Source organism: Narcine bancroftii, chromosome 3 (genome assembly GCF_036971445.1).
Source record: "Narcine bancroftii isolate sNarBan1 chromosome 3, sNarBan1.hap1, whole genome shotgun sequence".
NCBI classification, from domain to species: domain Eukaryota; kingdom Metazoa; phylum Chordata; class Chondrichthyes; order Torpediniformes; family Narcinidae; genus Narcine; species Narcine bancroftii.
Window position 1 is genome coordinate 93,556,815 of NC_091471.1, and position 22,910 is coordinate 93,579,724.

At 43.2% G+C, this 22,910-nt stretch overlaps 1 protein-coding gene and 1 long non-coding RNA gene across 9 annotated transcripts in view; one reads left to right on the forward strand and one right to left on the reverse strand.

Moving 5' to 3' along the window:
• slc7a2 (solute carrier family 7 member 2) overlaps positions 1-22,910 on the reverse strand; it is a 189,522-nt gene that overhangs the window by 19,444 nt on the left and 147,168 nt on the right. For 7 of the 8 annotated variants that reach the window (XM_069924557.1, XM_069924556.1, XM_069924553.1 and 4 more), the window contains 2 exons: positions 8,446-8,585; positions 523-625 (listed from right to left, as the gene is read on the reverse strand). In XM_069924557.1, the coding sequence (XP_069780658.1) occupies positions 523-625; positions 8,446-8,585 (243 nt within the window). Of the gene's footprint in view, positions 1-522; positions 626-4,003; positions 4,141-8,445; positions 8,586-22,910 lie in introns of all 8 variants that reach the window. The other variant, XM_069924561.1, reaches the window with a different exon arrangement.
• LOC138757367 (uncharacterized) lies at positions 668-8,630 on the forward strand. Its single transcript, XR_011353539.1, has 3 exons — positions 668-824; positions 2,521-2,596; positions 8,432-8,630. It is a non-coding gene; the product is annotated as an uncharacterized lncRNA (long non-coding RNA).

Genomic DNA, 22,910 nt, shown 5'->3' on the forward strand with positions numbered 1-22,910 from the left:
TTTCTGAACTTAATGAAGGGGGTTAAGTTGATAGTAATAAAATAAAGTTTGATCCGGTTTTCATGTTTAAAGATAATTAAAAACAACTTTCGTTAAAGTAATCATTTGTCTTGGTGAATATCTATTGCTGCTGGGTTTTGGAGTTCTCTGGACTCATAACACTACAAGCACAGCATCTGTAGTCTGTAGAGTTTCACTCTACATCACTGTCAAGTTGTACCCATATTAAGTTGTATTCTTTTTTGATTAGGCCAGGTTAAGGGATTTGATAGGTATTAAAAATGATTAAAGGTTTTGGTACAGTCTGATGTACCATCAAGCACCCATTTACACTAATCTTTTACAGAAGATCCACCATAATAGTGAATGTTAAATAGTCACCTTCTATATTATAATTTTTTTTAAATTGCAAATGCCATAAATCTGAAAAATGCATCAAATATTGGAAACACTCAGCAGGTCAGAAGCACAGAAGCAGAGTCATTGCTTCTGGTCAAAGACCCTCCAGACACAAATATTTACCTGAGGAGGAGTACACATGCTGCAACCAGAGTGTATGCCAGGAGTGTTCCAATTGACATCATATCCACCAAGGCTTTAAGGTCAAAGAGAAATGCCATGACAGCTGCCAAAAAAATAACTAGGATTTGAGAAATTGCATTAAAACACACACAAAAAATACATGTAGAAATTGTTCCTGCTGAGAGCAGTAAATGGTTTGCCGAACAGACAGAGGAACAATTTCTATTCTGTTTTAATCCCACCACCAGCACCTTTATTGTTGACACCACTGGCAAAGGAATAAAAGAAAGAATATCCCCCCGGTAAGTATTTTTAAACAATTTTTACATTGTGTAATCATTATGACCTGATTTGCAGGTTGTGCAATTCATGAAATCCCCTCAAAGTTTAGTTGCAATTTACAATGTCATCAATATTGTTTGACAACACACATGAAAATACACAGGACTTGTTTTTTTAAAAATGGTTAATAGAAAACTGATTTTTGGAGCCTAATGCTTTGTGTAACCAGTAAAGCTTAAATTATAATACTCAATATGGATTTATCTACATGCCCAACAGAGGGATAAATTCTGTTTTAGTCCAATTAAAATTATATGCCATGTGCTAAAATATCCAATGGGTTAATTGATTAATAAAATGCTAATTAAGTATATTTTTAAATTGTATTGCTGGTTACAAATTTGATTATGATTTGCCAGTGGAGGAAGGTAACCACGGCCCAGACAATAATTAACAAGCAGTTAAACTTAAAAAGTTCTCCAATCGTGCTTAAATTTTCTGGAATGGCCTTTATTCACAAGTAAATCTAAAACAGCAATGGAGATTAAAAACTATGTTATGCTTTCCATCCAGAGAGAAAGAAAAGAAACACAAATTGAAAAAAGAAATTCATATTTAGCCAATAATGTAAATGTCTTAAAATTCATGATTTTTTTTATTTTGTCATGTAATAAAACAAAAAAATGTCATATTTCACAAAATTTCCTTTAGTCTACCATAAGGCAGACAAAAATTCGCTATCAGCAGAAATTGTTCAGCACCCCTTACAGTAAGAGAAAGAGAAGCAAAAGAGAGTTCTTGAGTGTCTGTGGATTTGCCTCCAGTGCTTTTGCAGCCTCCACAACCACACACACTTCAGTCCAAGCCATCAGCATCCCGAGCTCCAGATCCAAACCTCTGTTATGATCAGGAAGCCCTCAGCGTTCTCGGCACCATTTTGCATCCCGGTTCTGATACCTGGTACCCCTTCAGCCAGTCTTGAGCCAGTATCCAGTAGTCCGCAGCCTGGTGCAAGTGCCCTTGACTGCCATCTTCAGCAGCCTGTAGCCTGTGTGGGTCCCTCATCTCAAGTCACCAACAGCCTGTGTGTTCTTCAGCCACAGAGCCCCTCGATCGTCACCATCCCGTGGGTCATTTCCTCTGCTTCTCCTTCTCAAATGGGGGGTGGTCTCACCTTTTTCTGCTGCCCTCTGCTTCCCCAGAATCTGCAACCCCTCATGGTCACTGCTACATAGGCTCCACCATCTTGGGCCCAGACCCAACAGTTGCAGGATTTTAAAATAAACTTCCATTTAAAGTCTGTATGGAGCCAACAGCAGATGTACCTCGTGCTGGTGTATCCCCTCCTTCTCTCTCCATGGGTCCGCACCAGCGGTAGTGCTGCCATTTTTCAGGTGAAATGCTAACACTAATTATGTTATCATAACTGGGAAATGAAAAAAATCTGATTTATAGGCTTGTAACAAATTTCTAACTGGGAATCAGTCATGTGAAAATTACAAATACAAAACACATTAAAACACTTCACTCATACAAGCTAACGACAATTTTGTTCATCACCAATATAAGCCACTAATTTAATATATAGTTAATAGAGACAATGGCCTGTATTTTTCTTTTAACAAATGTCTGATCAACCAAGATTCATATAGAATTATAATAGTCTGTGTGGCTGTCATTTTCCTTCACTAACTAACCCCAAGAAAATTTTTACAGAATGTACAATAAAAGAAGAATTTAAACAAAGACTGAAGACTGCAATCTACCAGTCGTCATTTGATCTAAAAGAATGGTGAGAACTGATCTTGCAAGCCAGCTTATTCATATGTCTGGTTCTATTTTGCTCAGTTTGTAAGGATTTGGCATCACTATAGAAAACTTGTTACATTGAAGATTAACATTTTAAGCCAATTAGAATCAATGACTTTTCTTGGGCTATACTTGCTAAGAACAGATTTTACTTTCAATGGTTCACATATTCAACCCATTTTAAAAAATCTATCATGATGCCTTTTAGGCATAGAATTTAAAATGTATGTTATTCAAAGCTTTGTCCATCACCTTTTATGATCAGCCCAACAACATTACAAATTAAAAAAAATTCTCCTTCCACTCACAACTTTTGTTATAACCTCCTCTTGCCATGCAATTTTCCAAGATCTACTCATTTCTCTACCTCGAGTGCATTGTGTATCCTTACTGTAGCATGAGGGCTGTGCAATCAGTGATCTGAACACAAGGTTTTAAAGTTCCCTCTCCAGTTCTCAACAACACTTTCCTTGGAGGCACAACCTAAAAACTACTTTCCTTGGAGGCACCTCTTAAAACCACCTTTTTTTCAGCCTATCTTATACTTTTCTTTCTTGATGTCTTCTTGGGTAAACATTTACTCAATTCTATCTTTGAGAAACATTCTGGAGTTTCCTTTCTTGCTTTTGTTCAGTGGCCAATGTAAATGTGCTCAAAATCTCAACTTTGATAACTTAGCACACATGAAAACATTATATGGCAGGAATATTTGATACCTTTTGGAGAAAGCTGACCATTCATTGATTAACAATGGTCCAAATAAGGACCACATTATACAATCAGAAAACCATATAATTTGTGCGGTCCATATCAAAAGAATGATGGAAAGTTAAACATTAACCAATTAAACCATGCATCTTTAAATTGCTGGAATAAATGTTTAATAAAAATAATAACTTTTCCAGACTTTTCACAGATTAGAAGAGAAGCATTTTAATAAGCCGCAAAACTCTTTGATGCCAAAGCCAGTTTGCTTCAACAAAATGTGACGATATGAGGAGCTCTGGCTTTATAATTATTATTTTTTAATCTCTTCAATACTGTTTAATATCTATGTGAACAATTGCCATTCACTAGGTATGCAAGGTAATTTTAAAACACTTGTAATGGAAGATTTGCTTTTCCCAAAAGTATTTTCATTTCATGAATTTAAGCATTTGATGGAGAGCTTTGGACCCTTGGTGGATTTTTAAAATTTATAAAGTGTAAAGGAGATTACAATTGCAATTGTTGTTCCTTTGAACCTGGCATACCTATTTCAAGAACAATCCTCACCGCCTGATTAATGAGGCACCAGGATTTTGCATGCTTCAGGAAACAGCACATCAAACCCAGGCACAAATTTGATAGACGTGGTCCCTTTGGGGAGGGACAAGGTGTATCAGCTTACCAGAGATGACCCCTGCTGCCAGGGTTGCAGCAACTGGTGATTGCCTCTTACTCACTTTTGCCAGAAAATTGAACAGTAAACCATCTTGTGCCATTGCAAACATAATTCTGGGTAAAGGGAACATTGACCCCAACAGGCTAAAAAGAGAAAGGTGAAAGTTCAAATAAAACACATCTACACATTAGTAATGGATATAATTAGCAAATATAGAATCACCAATGTCAATGGTCAGGTCACTTTGAATGGTGCCTTGTCTTTTGGACCATTCAGTTGAGGTGGCATGTTAAAGGAACATAATTTCACTTTTGGTGGAAAGATAGGTTCTTCCGTAGAACCCTGTTCACAGAAACAGGCTCTTTGGTCCATCAATTCCACACAAAACTATTTTCCTGCCTCATCCCATTGATTTTCATCCAGACCATAGACCTCCATGTACCTATCCAAATTTCTTAAATGTTGAAATCAAACCTGCTTTCTCCATCTCTGCAGGCAGCTCATTCCACACTCTTTCTAATCTCTGAGTGAAGATGTTTCCCCTAATATTCCACTCAAAAATTTCACCTTTCACTCAACTCATTTCGTCTAGTACTTGTCTCATCCAACATCAAAGGAAAAAGCCTGCTTGCATTAACCTGATCATGTCTACTTTTGCCACTAACTGACTGCCCATTCCAGGCATCTATTATTCTCAGGTCTCCCCACTAATCCCGGCAGCATCTCTTCTGTACTCTCCAAAGCCTCCAAATCCTTTTTCATAAAAACTCACAGTCCTCCAAGATATTTTATATAGCTGCAAAATGACATTATTTATTCTAATACTCAATGCCCTGACCAATGAAGGCATGCTATTGTTCATACATTCAGCAGATCACACAGCAACCGTGGAAAGCAATAGGCAGTCAGCTGAAGCTACTGATGATGTAATTAAACAGGAAAGCCTGCAGATGCTGGGGTCGAGTGCCATACACAAACTATCAGAGCTTGAGAGCGGTAGGGATAACAGGGGGAATGATGAGAGAGGTTGTTACTGAACTCCCTTCAAAGAGAGGATATTGTTGATCTACCCCTTTTACATGGGATAACATAAGACATATTAAAAGACAGCAGGAGTCCTCAAAAAGTAGAGAGTTAATTTCCTTGGAAAATTATTCAGATCCTAACTTTTTTAAATGGCAGCTCTGCCACTAGACCCAGGAGTGGAATTGCCCGGTCCAAATGCTGGCGACTCGATACAGGATGTAAATGACCAGTTAAAGCAGCCGATGGAGTTTAAAAAAAAAATAAAAAAATTCTGTGCCCATGATGGTGGCATCTGTGCTTAGCAATGGCCACAAGGGGTTTCAGTGAGTAGCAGACCAGTGCAGGGCACAAGAACGGGAAGAACACATCCCATTGAGAAGGAGAAGCATTGGTGATGACCCTACAGGGAAGGTGACGATGGCAGCAGACCAGCGAGGGGCTCAGTGGCTGAGGGATCCACTCAGGCTACTGGAAATTTGTGGTCAAGGGACCTGCATGGGTGTGGCCTACTGGAAACTAGCTCATGGATATCAGGTATCGGAGTTGGGTTTCAAGAGGGCGCTGAGGGCAAAAAGGGCCTGAGGAGCTGAAGATTTCCTGATCGTGTCATAGGTTTGGATCTGGAGTTCAGGATGCTAAAGAATTGAACAGGAGGCTGCAGAGTCTGTGGCAGCGCTGGAGGCAAATCTCTGGACACTGTGACTCTGAAGGGATTTTTTTTTGCTTCTCTTTCTCTCTTTCTGCAAGGAACACTGGACGACACTGATGGCGACTCTTTGCCTGGCTTATGGCAGGCAGAAGGCACTAGTTCTGTACTATTTCATGACAATAAAGGAATCTTGAATTTGGTAATGCACTGAAATGTGTAGCTAAGGGATAAAAATGGAAGCATTCCTTGACTCAGAAGAGACTGTTGAACACTCTCACATTTGGCTGTCCTCAGAAATTCATCACAACATGTTTGCTTCACAACAGCACACAGGCCATTGTTCTAACTGAAAATTTATTACAAAACCAACTTTTAATAAGGATCAACATTGAACAAGACTGCTTCACAACTGCAACACATCTTTCATTCCTCCTCATCTCCAAAAAAATTCCTGTGGGAAGGAACCCAATCTTATCAGCGAATAGGAAGTTGTTCAATCTATTGCAACTTCACTCTAGAAACAAGGGCAGCCCAAACTCAATAGTCAAACTGCATTGTGAAGACAACATCTGATCTTACATGGAAGATCTTCTGTTGGATTATACACTGACTATGGACCACTTCCCATACCATAACAGTCACCTCTAAGTGGACAGACATCAAATTCACTGCTACCTTCAATATGTCCGCATGGTCTTTGGATAATTGAAGATCAAAACCTGAGACCTGGCACAAAACACTTGATTTTTCCATATGCTTCTGAAAATAGGTCTCGGTTATGTGAACAACTCAAGCCACTGCAAAGAGAGCTGCCCATGTAAAATTATCCAAATTCATTGCATGAATATAATGAGAACAGAAGTGGATGGGTGGGTAGTTTGTGAGGTGGTGACCTCTTTGCTGTTTATGCAAGGCATCTGAATGCACCTGATGTTTCAATTCGATATTGTCAATACCACTTGAATCACCTAATACACAGTGAGAATCTGACAATAAGACACTCCTACAATATAATTTCACAACCAGCATAGATCACACAGTAGGTGGTGAGTGTCTGGAAAACATTGCCATGGCAGTTAATGGAAGCAGATGTGGTAGCAATGTTTAAGAGACACTCAGACAAGCATACGAACTGGCAGAGAATGGCTCCAGGGGTGGGAAACCTTTTTAATTTAGGCATACAGCATGGTATGCCATGCTGTATACCTAAATTAAAAAATTGCCCACTCCTATATCTAGACTATGTGCAGGCAACTGGGATAAGTTTAAATTGGCATAAGGGTCAGCGCACACATCATGGGCCAAAGGTGCTGTTCCTGCGATATACTGTTCTATGTTCTATAGATAAACAGTGTCCTGTTCTAGGCCATTTCCAGCAGTGAGATGCCAATTACATTGTCAGATCCAATGGGCAGGCTTTGATCCACATGGGAGGCTGCAGATGCTGGAATCTAGAGCAAAAGATTATCTGCTGGAGGAACTCAGGGAATCAAACATCATCAATGAGAGAAAATGAATGGTCAACCTTTCGGATCTGAACCCTTCATCAGGATTGAGAGTGCAGAGGGAGAATAGCTTGTGTTACAAGGAGAGGATGGGAGGAGTTGGAGAGGGGCCTGTAGGTGAATGGTGAATCAGGGAGGGGTAAATGATGATTGACCGATGGGGTGGTAGAGGCAGATAATTAGCAGGTGCTGAGCAAATGAAGTTCATGTGGATGAAGACGAGCCATACAGCAGTTGGAGACAGCAGGAGGGGCTTGATGAATGGAGACAAAGGGTACTGGTGCTGGAATCCGATAAGTAGATGTGAAAGTGGAAGCTAATAAGAGAGAGATGAAGGACAAAATAGATCAAATGGAACAAAAAGGAGGAAATGGGGGAGGAATCCTGGAGGTGAAATGTGGATGAAGAAGGACAGAACAGAAGGGAGAGGGTTATGGGCTAGGTGAGAAAGGCGACGTGGGCAGAGGGAGAATGGAGGTGGCTCAGAAGAAGAGAGGGTGGACATTTTACATGAAATTGGAAAATACACTTTCCATAGGCTGCCCAGGCAGAGTATGGTCCTGTTCCTCCAGAGTGGAGAAGGTACATTCAGGAGAGGGGGTATACAGAATCCTTGTATAAACAGCTGAAGGAACACACACTACCCACCCATCCAGGACCTATCTATGGAAGAGTCTGTGTTTCCCAAATTGGCACATCAGCCATTTCAGAATCCACAAAACTAGAGTGGGAACAAAGGCATCCTTAATCCTGTGGGAATGCTGATAGAAAAGAAAAAAAAAAATCACTATTATTTTCCTTGGTTCTGCATTCTGAAAAATTGTGCACTACAAACCCATGATTATAAGAAAAAGGTCCCCAACGCAGACTTGGAACTTCATAAGGGAGCAATATTTTTACTCTAATTAGTAAGACTCAAGAAGTTCTTTGAAAAAGCCAAAATTTTGTTATTCTGTTTGCCTAAGGCAAACATGTAAGTTCTGGTCCAACTCAATTAACAGAGGTACTCACAATAATAGCAGTTCAATCAAAGTAGAGACTGAAGAATATCACTAGTTTAAAATTATATTTGATATTACAACTTGACTCTACTGGAAAAAAGAATAGTTGCTATTGGAAGAAAATGACAGCAACATAAAATGTTCATGGAAATTTAATTTTTACTTGGCAAACAAAATAATGCACTGACCATCTGACAATTTTGTTCTAGATTTGCTCATTGACTTAGATCCCCCTTTTGTTCCATCCATCCAGCTACAAAATCTCACCTGCAACCAAACCTGATGATATTGTAGCAATAACTGGAGTCTTCGTCTTAGAATTGATGCGGGCTAAAACTTTGAAAAGCAACCCATCTTCAGCCATAGCATAGATTACACGAGGCATGGGGAAAATGGAACCAAGCAGACTGAATGAAGAGGAAAGACATGCACAATGCTGCAAGTCAGAGTCACACAAGGTATGCAGCAAATTAATGAAAAATTAACCTCACTTTAGGGCTCTACATAAGCTCTTAAACTCTCGTAACCCAGCAGAAGTTTTGGCATGATTCACTTGAATTTGATTTTTAAATTCACAATAATGTTTTTTTATTTGATGAAAAATACTTTTATATTATCCAAATAAAGGAGCAGTGCTAAGTGACAAATGACACTGCCTGGTTGGTGTAAGATCAACTGCCAGCCGATATTGAGTTTACTGACTACAACAAAATTCTTACAATTTAGCCTCAATATTTGGACTGTCCAATGGAAGTGATCAAAGGAAAAAAGGTTATCTGGGGCTCTGCCAGAAATTGAACCTTATACAATGTGATAATATGATTTTTGTGACATAACCAGCACATACTCTCACACAAAGAATGGCTACTTAGGCAACTTAGACTTTCAGTCAATTTCCTTCTAGCAGTCTATGCCTTCAGGGGAACAAAGCAAATTAAAAAAAATGTTATTTATCAAATATACCAACAATCTAGATTTTCTCCCCACCTTACTTAGTTAGAATACCATGGTGAACTCGTTTAGCTTTTTAAACACCATTTCTCTGGCAGTTGTGTCAAAAATTGGAGCAGGGTTGGTGTGAATTATGACAAAGAAAGGCTCCCAAGTTTATAATGGTATCCTGAAGACAAGTTGGAGGATCAAAAATTCAATGAAGCTCATTTTCTTATGACATTTTTAACCCCCACTTCTCAACTCTTGTGGCACCATCAATGTTGAATTCAAGATTAAAAAAAAAGCAATTCAAGAGGACCTCCGTTTGTGTTATTGTAATGCCTGAACTATGAATACTTTATAACTGTACTTAAGATAGAAATTCCAAGGTTCTGCCTGTTTGCCTCAATACATAGAACAATGAAAATACTTGTTTCGATTAAATCATTAGGCATGCTTGATCGATAGGAGTTGACCAAACTTGATTTATTTCAATTCTGGCAAAACAGAAAGTTATGTAGAGCCCTGCAGTGTAATCATTTAAAAACAATTAGTTTGATTTGATTTCATTCAGTTGTGAAAAGAGAAAAATGGTAGTTTTCGAAAATGTTTCTCTACAAATATTTTAAATTGCACATTTAAACAAGAAAAACATTTTAAAAAATTGTAACTTGAATTGCATACAGATAACATGGGGAGAATTTAACCTAATGCTACTGTTGGAAACCACATTTGACATTGATGAGAAGTTACCAATTATATGGACTGCTTAAATCACGTTTCCACTGGCAAATTAAACAAAATCAGGTGGAATGTATAAGTGGAAGCCAGTCCACAATCCCTATTTATCACCTGGCAGAGAAAATTCACTTCTATTATCGTTTTTTTATTTGCTGCGGATCAGCTAAATCCCAGTCTGGTGCAAAAATATATACATAAACCACCGATTCAGCAAAAGGCTTAATTTATTCTGCCACACAAGGCTCTTTCATAAAGCAAAAAAATCCGAACATAAAGGTGCAGATTCTCTGCCCTCATGTCGGGAAACTTACCTTCATGAATACTCCCTGACCAGCTCCAAGGCACCGACTCCAATCCCTCTCCAAGGCAGCGGAGCGGGGGTGGGGGGGGGGATAACCACACATCACTGCTGCAAGCAGTGAGCTAGGGGTGAGCTGATGATGTCGTGGTGATGCCACCAGCCATGACCCACTCATTCACCCTTCTCCCTCCATGACCCCCTCAGAGCAGGGGCAGCCGGCGGAGTCTGTCAGGGTAGCGGGGGCTGGGCAGTCAGAAGGAGGTTAGGATGGGCTGCGACAGCCCTGCCGGCACCTCACTGGGCCGCTCATTGTTGCCAGCCGCTCAATATGCGGCAGAGCAATGGCTGTTTACCCTACCCATAATTCGCCCATGCAGCTGAAACCATTCCAGATGCATGGGGAATTATGGGTAATGAAGTCGGTCATTGCTCGGCATGTATGTATGGCATCATGGCACCAGTAGCCATGCCACATCAATGCCCCAGCTACCTCCAGGCTGAAAGGGGACATAGAAGCAGGCTTTTCTGGGCCTACACAAAAAAGTAAGAAATGCCTTTTCATTCATGTTTTAACTGGCCTCCATGTGGAGGCTGACTATGAAAAGGCAAATAGTTTCAACTTGTCACAACAAATAATAAACTGTCCAGAATGACCCTTATACTGACAAACTGCAAGAAATACCTTGTGATCCTATCAGGCTGCTTCATGTTGTGAGGTAAAAACACACCAAAATGCTAGAGGAACTCATCTACTTTTCAGCATCTTTAGGTGCCAGAATATATTGCTTATGTTTTGGGCCTGAACCCTTCAAGGAATAAGCAGAATGAACCAGAAGCAGGTAACACTGGCATCACTAGAGGGGTGCAGACCACAGCAGATGAAACCATCAGAGGGGGTGACACCAAAATGACTGTCTATAAAATTTTTGTGTAGTGTTTCAGCAGAAATTTATTAAATTTTATAAAAATATCCCTGTAGTTAGTTTTAACAACAAAACATTTTTCATAAGCACAGCTTACATGTATCAATATCTTTCTTTGGCTTGGCTTCGCTGATGAAGATTTTTGGAGGGGTAAAGTCCACGTCAGCTGCAGGCTCGTTTGTGGCTGACAAGTCCGATGCAGGACAGGCAGACACGGTTGCAAGGGAAAATTGGATGGTTGGGGTTGGGTGTTGGGTTTTTCCTCCTTTGTCTTTTGTCAGTGAGGTAGGCTCTGCAGTCTTCTTCAAAGGAGGTGGCTGCCCGCCGAACTGTGAGGCGCCAAGATGCACGGTTTGAGGCGATATCAGCCCACTGGCGGTGGTCAAGGTGGCAGGCACCAAGAGCTTTCTTTAGGCAGTCCTTGTACCTCTTCTTTGGTGCACCTCTGTCACGGTGGCCAGTGGAGAGCTCGCCATATAACACGATCTTGGGAAGGCGATGGTCCTCCATTCTGGAGATGTGACCTACCCAGCGCAGTTGGATCTTCAGCAGCGTGGATTCGATGCTGTCGGCCTCTGCCTACAAGGCTAAAACTCTATGCTAATTTACTTTTTGAACATTCTAATGCACGTGGTGGTTTTTGTTGCTGCTGAGGTGTTTTTATAGTCGCTGCTATTATCACATTTTCTGGAGTTTTAGCTATATCATTTAACTTTTTTGAGAATGTAGTAGTAATTAAAGGAAAAGGAAAAAAAAAATCAAAAAAAGGCTTCTGCTCAGTTACTAATAATGTTGTAATTCAATATAGAAAGATTTTACAAAACAATTTTGTTTTAGTATTTATATACTGTGGCTTCACGTGAGAGGAACTTTTCAAAGCTGAAACTGATGAACTATTTGTGATCTAACATGGGACAGTCAAGGCATTTCAATCTTCTGATATTATCAAATGAAAGTGAGTTAGCGAAAGGCATTGATTTCGATGAAGTGATTCACAAGTTTGTAGCTGTGAAGTCGAGGGAAGAAAGGTTCTGAATTAGTAGAAACTCACGTGAATAGGGTGGTGAAGAAGGCTTTTAGTATGCTGGCCTTTATCAATCATTGCATGGAATATAGGAGTTGGGAGGTGATGTTGAGATTGTATAAGACTTTGGAGCGGCCTAATTTGGAGTTCTGTGTGCAGTTCTGGTCGCCTAATTATAGGAAGGATATAAACAGAGTGGAGAGAGTGCAGAGAAGGTTTACCAGAATGTTACCTGGGTTTAAGCATCTAGAGTATAGGGAGAGATTGGACAGATTAGGTCTTTATTCTTTGGAGCGTAGAAGGTTGAGAGGGGATTTGATAGAAGTATTTAAGATTATGAAAGGGATAGACAGAGTGGATGTGGATAGACTATTTCCGTTAAGAGGAGGAAAGATTAAAACAAGAGGACATGAGTTAAGAATTAAGGGGCAGAGGTTTAGAGGTAACATGAGGGGGAACTTCTTTACTCAGAGAGTGGTAGCCGTGTGGAATGATCTTCCGGGAGAAATAGTGGCGGCAGAGTCAATTGTATTTAAGAAAAGGTTGGACAGGTATATGGATGAGAAGAAGATGGAGGGTTATGGGCATTGTGCAGGGAGGTGGGACTAGAAAGGGGTGTTTGGTTCGGTGTGGACTAGAAGGGCCTAATGGCCTGTTTCCGTGCTGTAATTGTTATGTTATGTTATGTTATGAGATGTTCACTAAGTGCTGAAATGCTTGTGTATTTGTTCCTGTTTATTGTTATGGTATTATTTCATTTATGACTATATTTCCAAATGTATTTATTTACAAGTTCTACATTATTTGGGCCATTATTGATTATGCAAACCTAATCCATTAATGCATCTCATTTAACAATCAAATTTAACGTTAAAATCAACATAATTTTGATGTAGTTCTTCAACGTTTTTATTTCGAGTTCTATAGTTTTCTTACCGAATTTTCACTTTCTCCACATGAAACTATGTCAATGTAAATACATTTAGGCTGTGCATATGATATTGTAATTTAAAGGTATAATTTTAATTTTGCTAGTTGTTTATCTCAGTACTTTTGCCACAACATTCAGTGATTATACGGGAATTATGATTTACGAGTAACATTTAGTACAAAAGACATTACTGAGGATTCTGTATAGTCTAGTACAGGAGGAGGTCCATGGGAAGGTGGGCGGGAGGTGGGTGACACCATGAGTGACTGCACTGGGTGACACAAACCCTAGTGATGCCACTGGCTGGAAATCTCAAAAAGTCTCAGAATTCAGACAATGCTTGCTGGGGGAGGAGTCTGGACCGACTAAAGGTGTTCATTGAATATGATAAGGGACGAGGTCAGAATTTATCGTGTTTGTGCGAAAGGAGATGGAAGGGAGAGACAGACCTGGCAGAAGGTAATGGGAGAAGAAATGAGGGGGTGAGGGTTTTAATGAAAGCGTATCACAATCAACTGCATATCCTCCATTCCCCGCACCTCTTCCCTGGCCCTCTCCGCCCTCACGCACCACAAGCAAAGGATTCCTCTTGTCCTTACGTACCACCCCACCAGCCTCCACATCCAACACATCCACCTCTGGCATTTCCGCCACCTACTATGTAATCCCACCACTGCAGAGACAACTTTCTCCGTGACTCCCTTGTCCACTCCTCCCTCCCCACCAATTATCCCCTTGGCACCTACCCCTGTGAATATAGGAGATGCTCCATTTGCACCCATGTCTCCTCCCTCACTACCATATGGTGTCCCAAACAGTCATTCCAAGTGGAGCAACATTTCACTTGTGATTCTGCAGGGGTCATCTTCTGCATCCAGTGCTCCTGTTGTGGTCTCTACTTCATAGAGACTGAAAGATCACTTTGTTGAGCTCCTTGGCTCTGTCCACCGCAATAGCAAATTTTTTCTTAAATGTTAAAATTGAGCCTGCATTCACCCCTTCAGCTGGCAGCTGGGTCCACACTTCCACCACGTGTGAGGAAGTTCCCCTCATGTTCTTGCTAAACCTTTCCTCTTTCACTCTTAATCCATGTCCTCTGGTTTGTATATCTCACCTACCCTCAGTGGAAAACATCTATCTACATTTACTCTATCTAACCCCCTCATAATTTTAAATACCTCCCCTCATTCTTCTACACTCCAGGGAGAAAAGTCCTAACCTATTTAACCTTTCCCTGTAGCTCAGTTACTGAAATACAGGCAACATCATTTTAAATCTTCTGTGCATTCTTTCTATCTTATTCCTGTAGTTAGGTGACCAAAACTGCACACAATGCTTCAAATTTGGCCTCACTAATGCCTTATATAACTTTTGCCATAACACCCCAATTCTTACACTCAAATTTTTGATTTATGAAGGCCAATATGCCAAAAACTCTCTTTATGACCCTGTAGAGCTCGTCGAAAGAACCAAAGACTTGTCGATCCAAACCAAGGCTTTTATTAGCAAAAGACCGGAGCTCTTCACAGGTGGCCGACCAGTCCGGAATGATCCGACCTGGCTAGGGACACAACCCTTTAAGGCCCAAACAATAGGTGTGGCTTAGCTCTCAGCCAATCGCTGTAAGCACAGTCTAGATACAGTAACTATATACATTATGTACATTGGTGATAGATCTGTACTATCACATTCACCCCTTCTTGGAGAATTGACCCGGGGAAAAAAAAAAACAAAAACGAGGGAGAGAATGAAAAGGAAGGGGTAGGTCAAGGACTGTAGCGGTCAGGGGGTCTGACCATCCGGCGTGACCGCCGTGGTGCCGGGATTGGGGTCGCTGGAGTGGTGTCACCAGCGGGCTCATCGGGTGCGACTGCTCCGTCGCTCAATTCCCCAGTCGTTTTGTCGGCAGGGTGGCCCGAGTCATTGGGGTGCTGTTGGTCCTTCTGTTGCGGCACGGGGCCTGGAGCATAAGGAGTTGGGGGGTTTGCTGGGTCTACCGCGTCCTGAGCTAGGTCCCGCACCGAAACAGTGTCCTCCCGCCCGTCTGGGAACTCCACGTATGCGTAATGTGGGTTCGCGTGGAGTAGAGTCACTCAGTCGACCAAGGGGTCATTCTTTGAGTGCCGGACGTGGCGTCGCAAAAGGACGGGGCCAGGGACGGTGAGCCATGCCGGTACAGTGGTTCCCGATTCGGATTTCCTCGGGAAAAGGAACATCCTTTCGTGGGGGGTGGCATTTGTTGCAGTACATAGGAGGGAGCGGATGGAGTGTAAGGCACTAGTGAGAACCTCCTGCCAGTGAGAGGTGGGGAGACCTTTAGACCGGAGAGCCAGTGTAACCGCTCTCCATATGGTGGCATTCTCCCTCTCGACCTGGCCATTACCGCGTGGGTTATAGCTCGTGGTCCTGCTTGAAGCAATGCCACACTCCAGAAGGTACTGTTGCAGCTCTGAACTCATGAATGAGGACCCCCTATCACTGTGGATGGAATTGGGGTACCCGAAGATGGTGAAAATACTGTGAAGGGCCTGTATCACTGAGGTGGCAGTGGTGTCTGGGCAGGCCACAGCGAATGGGAAGCGGGAGTATTCGTCGATGGCCGTAAGGATGTAGGTATTACGGTTGGTCGACGGTAGGGGTCCCTTAAAGTCTACGCTAAGACGCTCGAAGGGGCGGGTGGCTTTGATGACGTGGGAGTTATCCGGACGGAAGAAGTGGGGCTTGCATTCGGCGCACACCGAACAGGCTCGGGTCATGGAGCGGATCTCCTCAATTGTGTAGGGTAAGTTGCGCGCCTTGACAAAGTGAGCAAACCTAGTGACCCCTGGATGACAGAGCGCCTCATGGAGTTTCCGTAGTCTGTCCATCTGTATGCTGGCGCACGTCCCCCTGGAGAGCGCGTCAGGCGGGTCGTTGAGCTTACCAGGCCGGTACAGGATGTCATAGTTAAAGGTGGAGAGTTCGATTCTCCATCTGGCGATTTTGTCGTTTTTTATCTTACCACGCTGGGTGTTGCTGAACATGAAGGAGACCGCGCGTTGATCAGTCAACAGTGTAAAGCGCCTCCCAGCGAGGTAATGTCTCCAACGACGTACCGCTTCAACTATGGCCTGGGCCTCCTTCTCGATCGAGGAGTGTCTACTCTCCGGACCCTGGAGGGTTCTGGAGAAGAAGGCTACAGGCCGACCGGCCTGGTTCAAGGTGGCTGCCAGGGCGAAGTCGGATGCATCGCTCTCGACTTGAAACGGGACAGACTCATCGATCGCGTGCAGCGTCGCAGCAGCGATGTCAGATTTGATTCGATCGAAAGCCGCTGTGGCTTCGGTCGAGAGGGGAAAAGAGGTGGTCTTGATAAGAGGACGTGCCTTGTCGGCGTAGTTTTGAACCCATTGTGCGTAATAAGAGAAAAGGCCCAGGCAGCGTTTGAGAGCTTTCTGGGTATGTGGGGGGGGTAAGTCCATTAAGGGACGCATGCGGTCAGGATCTGGCATGACTATCCCGTTTTCCACCACACAACCTAGAATAGCGAGTCGTGTGGTCCGGAAAACACACTTGTCCAAATTGTAAGTCAGGTTTAGCTGACGGGCAGTTTGAAGAAATTTGTCTAGGTTGGCGTCATGGTCCTGCATGTCGTGGCCGCAGATGGTGATATTGTCCAGATACGGGAAGGTAGCGGTTAGCCCGTTCTGGTCCACCATCCTGTCCATTTCCCGCTGGAAGACCGCGACACCATTCGTGACCCCGAATGGTACCCTGAGAAATTGATATAGCCGCCCATTCGCTTCAAAGGCCGTGAATGGTCGGTCCTCGCAGCGGATCGGGAGCTGGTGGTAGGCCGAACGTAGGTCAATAGTGGAGAAAATGCGGTACTGGGCGATCTGGTTCACCACATCCGTGATGCGTGGCAGGGGGTACGCATCCAGGAGTGTGAAGCGGTTAATGGTCTGGCTGTAGTCGACCACCATCCGTAGTTTTTCCCCATTCTTGACAACCACCACCTGGGCTCTCCAGGGGCTTGAACTGGGTTCGATGATGCCCTCATCCAGCAATCTACGCACCTCACTCCTAATGAATTGCCTGTTTTCGTAACTATATTGCCGACTTTTGGTGGCCACATGCTTCCAGCCAGGGGTGAGGTTTGCGAAGAGTGCTGGCGGGGCAATCCGGAGTGTGGAAAGGCCGCAGGATTGGCCCCGGGGCACGGGGGCGGGTTGCTCGGGTGCTTCGGGAGTGGGGCGATGGCGATGGCAGACCGAGAGGGGGGCGTGGGGTCCCCCAAAGTGTAGGGACACCGTTTGGAACTGACACTGGAAGTCTAATCCCAGCAACACTGGGGCGCACAATTGGGGAAGGACGAATAATTTAAAGTGGGTGACCGTCACGCCCTGTACTTCCAGCGTGGCGATGCAATACCCCTTTATCCCAGTCGAGTGCGACCTCGTCGCTAATGAGATCCTCTGGGTAGTGGGGATAATGTCAAGTCCCCAACGGAGGGCCAGATCTGGCTGGATAAAACTGTCAGTTGACCCAGAGTCAAATAAGCAATTGGTGTAGTGTCCATGCACTTTAATCAGTTCCATTGCTCTGGTGAGGGGATGAGAGCATTGCTGGTTTAATGTTATTGAAGCAGTTGACAGGCGAGTTTTGCGCGATGACGTCACGCAACGGGATGACGTCACACAACGGGATGACGTCACGCAACGGGATGACGTCACGCAACGGGATGACGTAGTCAACGCTCGAGGAGCAGGTTGGAGAACCTCCCGGAAGTGCTGTTGTGGCGGGTGAATGGTAAGTAGTGGGGTTTGTAGTTGCTCGTGATCGGTGGTCGGGCCCTGGCGGTCGTCAGCGATGGACGCTAGGGTGAGCACCTGGTTGGCCGCGGGGGTGGCTGCGGCGGCGGTAGCGTCGGCCCCGGGGGTGTCTGTGGCGGCAGCAGCAGCGGCGGTAGCGTCGGCCCCGGGGGTGTCCGTGGCGGCGGCAGCAGCGGCGGTAGCGTCGGCCCCGGGGGTGTCCGTGGCGGTGGCAGCAGCGGCGGTAGCGTCGGCCCCGGGGGTGACTGTGGCGGCGGCAGCAGCGGCGGGCGAGAGGCAGGCCATCACCATGGTTGCGACGGTGGGTTGCCCCTTCCGGGTTCGGCGTCTCCGTGACGTCAGGCGTTGCCGTGCAGGGGAGCCCTCGCTCTCATTGGACGAGAGCTCTGGGGAAGAAGAGTTTGAATGGGATAGTGGCGGTTGGGCTTCACACGAGGCACTGTGTTTGCTGGCGGCCATTTTAGACCTACAGACTGCAGCAAAGTGGCCGTTTTTAAGGCACTTCTGGCACCTGGCTTTTCTTGCTGGGCACTGGGATCTGCTGTGCTTGTTCCTCCCGCAGAAATAACATTTCGGGTTCGCACGGGGCAGGGTAGCAGCAGCCGACAGGCCGTCAGGGGTAGGGTAGAAGGGCACTTTACTCACATCAGAACGAGGGGTCCAGTCCCTAGAGAGCTCGGTGGATTTTAAGGCTGCATCCTCCATTGTGATTGCAATCCGGGCCACGTCCTCTAGTTTTTCTACCCCGTGTTCGAGCAAACGCAGCCTCACTTCGTTCGATCGGAGCCCAGCCACATAGGCATCCCGGACGAGATCGTTTGTGATCTCGGCAGCAGTTTTGTCCACACAGTTACAGTCCTTGCCCAATGCCTTCAATACTTGTAAATATGCCCTGCTGGACTCACCGGGCTGTTGTTTCCTCGACGCAAGCATGAGCCGGGCATGAACTCTGTTCACCGGTTGATCATACAGTCCTTTCAGTACCTTTATGGCTGCGGTGTAAGTGGTCTCATCCTGGATGTTCTCGTAGACTCTCAAGGACACCATAGACAGCAATGCTGTTAGACGCTGGTTATCCTCCTCTACCTGAATGAATCTCAGGAAGTTTTCAAAGTTCAGCAGCCAGAAGTTAAAGGCTTTGAAGGCTGTAGCTGACTGTGGGTCGATATCAAGTTTTTCTGGCCGAGTTAAACGCTCCATCCCTTTCAAAAAAAATTCCTTTTGCTAATAAAATTGTAGAGCTCGTCGAAAGAACCAAAGACTTGTCGATCCAAACCAAGGCTTTTATTAGCAAAAGACCGGAGCTCTTCACAGGTGGCCGACCAGTCCGGAATGATCCGACCTGGCTAGGGACACAACCCTTTAAGGCCCAAACAATAGGTGTGGCTTAGCTCTCAGCCAATCGCTGTAAGCACAGTCTAGATACAGTAACTATATACACTATGTACATTGGTGATAGATCTGTACTATCACAGACCCTATCCACCTGTGATACCATTTTCAGGGAATTATGCATCTGTATTCCCAGATCCCTCTGTTCTACCGCATTCCTCAGTGCTCTACCATCTACTGTGTATGCTCTGTCTTGGTTTGTCCTTCCAAAATGCAACACCTCATACTTGTCTGCATTAAATTCCATCTTCCTTGAGTCCATTTTTCCAGCTGGTCCAGATCTCTGCAAGCTTTGAAAACCTTGTTCACCATCCACAAAACCTCCAATCTTAGTGTCATCTGCAAACTTGCTGATCCAATTTACCACATGATCATCCAGGTCATTGATATAGATGACCAACAACAATGGTCCTAGCACCAATCTCTGAGACACACTACTAGTTACAGTTCTCCAGTCTGAAAAGCAATCATCCACCACTACTGCATGGTTTTTCCAGTCTAGCCATTGTCGAATCCAGTTCACTACAATAGTGTTATCATATCCAATTAACTCCTTTTGTTGGAGTGGATTCCTCTCCCCCTGCCCGGTGTTGTTTGAATTCTGAGATTTTCTGCTTCTGGCTCATTCTGCTTATTCCTTGAAGAAAGCATCAGGCCCGAAACATTGACAATATATCTTTGTCTCCTATGGGCCCTGAAAAGACCGGCTGAGTTCCATTAGCATTTTGGTGTGCTTTTACTACAATCACAGTGCCTGCTGACTTTGGTGTTTCACTCATGTTGTGAGGTAGCAGGAACCAACCTCACCATCTCCTCCCCAATGGATTCAAAGTGTAGTGTGAGAGGAGAAATACTGATTTGCAAGAGCCACTCCTTCCAGCTTCTGGGTGAAAACACTGGAACCTCTCCTCAGTAAACATGGATGGAAGGTTGGCTGATTCACTGTCTCTCATTTACACACTGCTAAAGTTCACTGTTTCTCCCAACCTTTTTAAAATATTGATTAATAAACTAATTCTTAAAAATTCTCTATTCTTTTTTTCTGGGGTCATAATAATCTGATTTCAATTTAACTGCTTTTAACTGCATAACCAAATTACCTGTAGATATAGTTTTAGATCCATAGAATATTGTAAGTGCATTTTGGCAATAGTGGAATGTTTCTTCTGATTAAATATCCATTCAACATTGAAGAAAACAGATTTACTTGTTGCTAAGAGGACCAGTTTCAAATAGTTTTGATATATGATAGAAACAGATAAAAGGGATAGAAGGCCATTTAGCCCAGTCCATCATTCAATACGATTATGATTGAGCGAGCGTATGATTTCAGAATCCTTTTTCCGCTTTCTCTCAATTACTTTAGCAAATCAGGACACATCTCCTTTGAATATATGCAATAAACTGGCTTGGACAACTTTTGTGGTAAGGAATTCCACAGGTCCACAACTCTCTGATTGAAAAGATTTTTCCTCATTTCAGTTCTAAATGGCTTATCCCTTATCCTTAGACTGTGACTCCTTGTTCTGGACTTCCCCACTATCAGAAATGTTCCTGATGCATCTAACCTGTCTAGTCCAATCAGAATTTTATATGTCTTAATGTGATCCCCTCTAATTCTTCTAAATATCATTGCCTCTATCCCTAGTCTATCCAATCTTTCTTCAAACATCAGACCTGCTATCCCAGGAATCAGTCTGGTGATCTTTCACGGCACCCACTCAAGATCAAGAATGCCCTTCCTCAGATTAGGAGAGCCTAACTGCACACAATACTCAAGGTGTGTTCTTACCAAGGCCCTGTACAACTGCAGGAAGACTTTCTCGCTTCCATGCTCAAAATCTATCACAGTAAAGGCCCACATGCTGTTTGTTTCTTCACCACCTGCTGTAGCTGCATTCCAACCTTCAATGAGTGATGCATTACAACACCCAGGTCTTATTGCACCTCCCAATTTCTCTGATTATAATCAGCCTTCCTATTCTTGCCACCAAAATGGATAATCTCACATTTATTTCCATGATACTGCATCTACCATACATTTGCCCATTCTTCTCATCTGTCCAAATCACCCTGCAGCCCCTCTATCTTGGATAAATCCTCTCATTCTTTTCAAAATATGCAACCATGATATCTTTAATAATTGATTCCAACATTTTTCCCACCATTGATTAGGCTAACTATTCTATATTTGCCTGATTTCTCTTTTACTTCTTTCTTTAAACATGGCACCATGTTTAACATGGTATCCTATTCAAATAAACAGATCAAGGATATTGTACATGTGGCATTTGAGGGCACCTCCTTACACATTCTGGGATGCAGATTATCAGGCCTGGGGATTTATCGACTTTCAAAGCCAACAATTTACCTAATGTAACATTCGTGCTACAGAGCGAATAACGAGACTGGGAGTCAACAGGTTAGTTCCAAAACTCGCTGCTTTAATGTTTGCTCACTGAGCATTTTAAAGGCGCTCCCTGTTCCCACTGCCGGGAACTGGAAGTTGTATCGCTGACTGGCAGTTATTCATACTTCACGCGTGTGGGTCTTTTCCTTGAGGGGAAGGGGAAGATGCCAAGCAACATTTTGATGTAGGCTGCTGTGACTGCGCATGCTACAATCGGAGCCGGTTTGCCTGAATATCAAACGTTGGTCACCAAACTAACGCAATTTCATGACTGACAGCAATTTCTCCTCCATGCTTATCCCTTGGATTCCTAGTATTCCTAGAACATAATGTGTATCTTCCCTATTGAAATCTAATGTGCATCTTCCCTATTGAAATCGTCCCAAAAAATCTATTCAAATAGTTTGCTATTTCCTTGTTCTCCATTATGAATTCCCTGATTCTGGCTGCAAAGGACAAACATATGCTTTAACAAGTCTTTCTCTTTACATACTAAAAGAAGCTTTTGCAATCAGTTTTTATATTCCTTGCAAATTTCCTCATACTCTATTTTCTCTCTTCTTAGATCCTTTTTCTCCTTCAGCTAAATTCTTAATTTCTCCCAGTCCTCAGGTGTTTTGCTTTTCCTGGCCAATTTAAATCCCCTTTGAATGGTTTAATGTTATCCCTGATTTCCTTAGTTTGTCAGTTTTAAAAAAAAAACATTTTATTTAAAATTCCATATATGCAATAATTATAGTTGTCATAATAATAGATAGCAAAAAAAATTGATTACAAACATGATGGTCGTCATCCCATCCCAAGAAGTCCCTCCCTCCCACCCAACCATCCCCCCCTCAAAGAAACAATGTACAAAATGAAAAAAATATAACTTTGTAGGTATAAAAATGAAAGAAAAGAAAGAGAAAAAGATAAGAAATCTTTGGATTGCAGAGAAAGATGTCATCTAGTACAAATCACCAGATCTAACAGAAACACACAGAGAAGAATCCCACATGTCTAGAGGCATAAGAAGGATATAATTACAAATATATTCCCATTATTTAGGTGTACAGGCACAAAGTTTGTAGAACATATGGTTCTTATTCCTTAAATTATAAGTTTTTTTTTCCTAAAGGAATACAGCTATGAATTTCAGCATGGCACCTTGGCATAGTCAGATTTCCAAATGATTGTAATACATTTCCTTGCTACCACTAATGCTAATATAACAAATTCCAAATGGTAAATTGAAAGTTTAATTTAGGTCTTGTACCTTCAATA